Source organism: Cynara cardunculus, assembly GCF_001531365.2.
Source record: "Cynara cardunculus var. scolymus isolate 2C chromosome LG 1, CcrdV1, whole genome shotgun sequence".
NCBI classification, from domain to species: domain Eukaryota; kingdom Viridiplantae; phylum Streptophyta; class Magnoliopsida; order Asterales; family Asteraceae; genus Cynara; species Cynara cardunculus.
This window is the reverse complement of record NC_037528.1, coordinates 39262239-39266924: the sequence shown is the minus strand read 5'-3', so window position 1 is coordinate 39266924 and position 4686 is coordinate 39262239. Positions and strand designations below refer to the sequence as shown.

General features: G+C 33.7%; 1 protein-coding gene across 1 annotated transcript; it reads left to right on the top strand.

Annotated features, from left to right (window-relative positions):
• Positions 1–974: 974 nt before the first annotated feature.
• LOC112499847 (20 kDa chaperonin, chloroplastic-like) lies at positions 975–4329 on the top strand. Its single transcript, XM_025103123.1, has 6 exons — positions 975–1113; positions 1285–1464; positions 2507–2686; positions 2791–2946; positions 3590–3667; positions 3979–4329. The coding sequence occupies exons 2-6, from the start codon at positions 1288–1290 to the stop codon at positions 4150–4152; spliced, it is 765 nt and encodes a 254-aa protein (XP_024958891.1). The 5' UTR covers positions 975–1113; positions 1285–1287; the 3' UTR covers positions 4153–4329.
• The last annotated feature ends 357 nt before the right edge of the window (positions 4330–4686 follow it).

The window sequence follows — 4686 nt, the reverse complement described above, 5'->3', positions numbered from 1 at the left end:
ATTTCGGGGTTTTTTTGTCATCCCTAATATCAAGTTCAAAGTCACTCGAGCTATAAGAACTTTTCAAAATAACAATTGAGTTGTAATAATTTTTTCAATCTTTCAGTTTAAACTCATGTCCATTTAAAAATGTTAAGTTACACATTACATGAAATTTAGGTTTTATAAAACTGTTTTTGACATCAAACTTAAGATAGATTACTCAGACTCTAAAATTAGCAATAAGTCTTCATAAAGTTTAAAGTTTTTCATTAAGTTTGTATAGCCTTGAACTCCTAGGAAGTCAGGGGTTTAAATCTCAAGAAATGTGAAAAATGTGTGTAAGTTTATTTATTGTATTTGCTATATATCTATACTATATTATAAACTATTTGACAAAAACTCTTAAAAATTATTTTTGATGCATGAAGTATTGTATATTGATGCATGTTACTTAAAATTCAATATTACAAGTAAATTCTGCATAAGTACAACTTATTAAAGCTCTATGTTTGAATTCGTGTAGCTAACTGCGGATAAACATAATCAAATAGAGGATAAACATCTCATTTTGAAATATAAAAAATCTAAAATATAATTAAAATAATTATCGAATTCTAACAAAATAATTGATTATTATCTTTATAAAAAAAATTATATTATTAAACCATAAAAAATGAATTAAAGAAATACTCAAAAACCGTATTATAAAAATAAAAACATTATCGTTTTTTCAAAATTATATATGATCATATTATAACATCGATTGAGATAAATAATAAAATGAAATATTAAAATCAAGATTTATCTCGTTGCATTATACAAGTATCCTTCTAATAAATATTGTATACTTAAAAAGTTTAAATTTTGATGGTATGATTTAACGTATTTGACTCAAAATATATATATCTATAAGGGTCGACTTAATTTAAATGAAAATATTTAATCGAATTAAAGCTCAACTCTATTATATTCTGCCAAATAACAACGTGAAATTTAGCATGAATTTAAAAACTTCTGGAAGCGTCTTTTATTTGCATTGATAAGCAACCTGCCTTCATCCCTCTAGGGTTTTGTTATCCTCTTCATCTCCATTGCGCTACCTACCAACATAATCTCTCCAATCTCCATCCGGTAATTGCTTCATTCTTGACTTCAGTTATCATTTTAATCTTGTGATTCTTTGCCAATGCACTTTGATTACTACTTCAAATCAATACTCTGGGTTTCATTTCAAAAGATTCAAAGCGAATTTGAAACAAATGGAGTAAATTTTGGTAAACTGATATGTGGGGTTGAATTTAGGAAATGGCAGCTGCTCAGATGACCACCGCTGCATCTTCAAGCGTTTTTCTGCCATCTTTTGAAGGTCTTAGACCATCAACACTCAAGGCTTCCTCCGTGTCCTTTAGAATGGGTGGTGGTTTGACTCTCGGCTCAACCCGTGGCCTCGTTGTCAAAGCTGCGGCTACTGTTGCTCCTAAGGTCTGTACCACTAAACTACCATTGTTGAACCCTACAAATTAATGCTTACAAGTTGCTTCCATTTTGCATTGGTTTTCAAGGAAATTCTATTGATATGGCAGCCATAGCAGTTTAAAATTACATCAGTATTCACTTTTATTCAATCACAGGGGTTTGGTTGTCTCTTTATTCTCAACTGAGCCTTGTGTTCTTTCAGTTTTCTATCAAGGTGTTACATTTTTGTTTCTACTGGTGAGTTATTGATTTCAAGCGAAGATATATTTCTAACCCCTCAGTAACTAATAATCAAGCGCATGGATAGGCTCACACTAACCCGTCCCAAAGCCAATCCCAGGGAACAGTGAAGCTGTATAAATTTTCTTTCAAGTTTCAGCTGGCAGAGATATCAGTCATCTTCAATTCACACATTCAAATCTTCTTGATGGTAGATTTGTATTAACTGTGAGGTTTTTGTGAGCTTCTCAGATTTGCTATTTGCATCAAGATTTTTGTTCTTTGTTAGGTTTTAGATTTGGTCATCTTGTTTCTTTTGATACATCTACATGATTTTTCGCTTGTGTTAGATCCATGTTCTCTACTTGTTATAGTTTCGTTCCATAAGATTGAATACGCCCTGTTTCTTCCACTTTCCCCGGCCTGCTAAAGTTGCACTATTAAGTATTCTGTGATCCATCATGGAGTTAATGTTCTTATTTTATGTTGGTGAATGACAGTTGTATAAGGGGCGTACAGAATGGTAAAAATAACTTTTAACTATTTCCCAAATTAGTTGTCGATAGCTAGACTTTTTAGTTTGTACATAAATAGTCATTGTATTTTGGTTAATTAATCAATGCTAACTCTTTTTTGTACAAACCAGAAAGTCTAACTGTCAGTTACTAACTCACCAACTAATTTGGGAAATAGTTACAACAAAGTGATTTCGCCATTCTGCCTTTGTACGTCCTTATAGAACTGTCATTTACTGCTCAACATTACATCACCAACATTTTCATGTGTTCAACTGGTCTTTCATCCTGTTGATCTTTATTTTGTGTTGCAGTACACTACTTTGAAGCCGTTGGGTGATAGGGTGTTGGTAAAAATTAAGGCTGCAGAGGAAAAGACTACAGGTGGTATATTACTGCCATCAACAGCACAATCAAAGCCTCAAGGGGGTGAGGTTGTTGCCGTTGGAGATGGCAGGACAATTGGGCAGAAGAAGGTGGACATAGGCGTGAAGGTAATTCTTGTGCATTTTGAAGCACTATATACATATGTGTGTATATATATATATATATATAGTAATTTGATCCGATATGCTTAAAGCCACCATTCATATTTCAGACTGGTACACCAGTTGTATATTCGAAGTATGCTGGGACGGAGGTTGAGTTTAATGGGTCAAACCATCTCTTATTGAAGGAAGATGATATTGTTGGTATTCTTGAGACAGATGATGTAAAGGATTTGAAGCCCCTTAACGACAGAGTTTTAATCAAGGTTTGCAATCTTCTTGAACTTTGTTATCTGTTTCTCCACATTTCTCATAGCTAGGAAAGTTGAACTTGGTAAATAAAAATTTGATACCTTAACTGACTAGGGGAAAATTCAAATGAGAACCATACATATGTTGAGAACCTGGAAACCAACTATTTCATGTATTGTTTATGATGAATAACTCTATATAATCATTGGTTTTCACTTTTCATTATGATAATTTTCGTCATAAATATCTATAATGATATTCATCATGAATAGTTGGTTTCGAGGTTCTCAAAATATTCATGGGTCTCATTTGAACCTTCCCCTAACTGACTATTATGCTACTCCTGTTGTGTTTTGGGCTGAGTAATTGAGGTAAATTATATGAATGAAAGACTTGAAAACTGATCTGTCGTGTCATCATCAAACCCAAACCACTTTGACTAGACATGTTTGTATATATTGATTCTGACCTATCTTTGCATCAGAAAGTATAACCAGCATACATGATAATATTTCATTTCTACTTCTATTTAATCCATTTATCCCAAACTGATTGCGAGGTTTCACACCATCATATGGAACTTGTCTTTTAGCATCCATATAACATGGATTATATAATTGGTGTTCTTAAGCTCGAATGTTTGAATTTTGTAAATAGGTCGTGGAGGCTGAGCAAACTACTGCTGGTGGCTTGTTGCTGACACAGACAACCAAGGAGAAACCCTCCATTGGCACGGTAAATTCCAAACTTTGTTGCACACATGTAGTTGCAAATTTCTTGCGGGGTCTGTGCATGAGGTTATTTGAATCTTGTTTCACCATGTTTGGATCCAGAAAACAAAAATTAATAAGAGAAGTATGGTTTAGTTAAAATGACATACAAGTGGTTATTTTCCCCCTTCTTTATGCTGTTACCAAAAAAAATATAATAAAAAGCCAAAGGGATTCAAATTTGCATCTTGTATTGCCAGTAGGCAACCACTTTTCCCTTTTGACCATAAAAATGGATAAACTCTAGAAAAATAGATTACTGTGATGAGATTGCAGGTGATTGCAGTGGGGCCGGGGCCTCTGGACGAGGAAGGACATAGAAAAGAGTTGACGGTGTGTGCTGGAAACACGGTTCTTTTCTCGAAGTATGCTGGGAATGATTTCAAAGGGAGCGATGGTTCGGATTACATTGCTTTACGAGCATCTGATGTCATGGCTGTTCTTCCGTAGTTGGTTTGCTTTGCTTTAGGAAAACCGGTATTTGAAAGAACATTTTTGGCATGTGAGAAATCCTAAAGGCTTGAATTTGTAGCTTATTAAATCTTTTTTTATGAAAAAAGGCCTTGTGTGAAGTTGCTTGCATGGCTATTTAGTTCAGTGACTTGTCCAGATGCATGTTTTGCAAAATGACCTACAGTGTATTGTTTTAAGTTTTTACGATAGCAGATATGTTGTCAGCCAAGGCATTGTTTTAAACTAGGGGTAGGTCATAGTGGTTTTTAAATAAGTTTTTATTCAAAGGACTTGATGTTACATACATTGATGCTACACTCTGTGGGTTAGAGTCATTTAGGAGAATAACCTCCCCACAACTTTTATTTGATAGAATGATTTTCTTTTCTGACGGACGCCTCTGTGTCTTACAAAAAAAAAATGTCTCAAAATAGTAATCGATTTAAAAAAATGTTATTCTCCAAAGAAAGGCTCAACGGAGGTGAGTAACACATGATGAATCTTATTTTCGATTTGTGTTTCATCGTTTTA

Bases quoted from the DNA above. Each gene is read 5' to 3' on its own strand.
- LOC112499847 (XM_025103123.1), top strand. From the start codon at position 1,288: ATGGCAGCTGCTCAGATGACCACCGCTGCATCTTCAAGCGTTTTTCTG. The intron at 2,947-3,589 runs GTTTGCAATCTT...TTTTGTAAATAG, and splicing joins ACGACAGAGTTTTAATCAAG to GTCGTGGAGGCTGAGCAAAC. The intron at 3,668-3,978 runs GTAAATTCCAAA...ATGAGATTGCAG, and splicing joins AGAAACCCTCCATTGGCACG to GTGATTGCAGTGGGGCCGGG.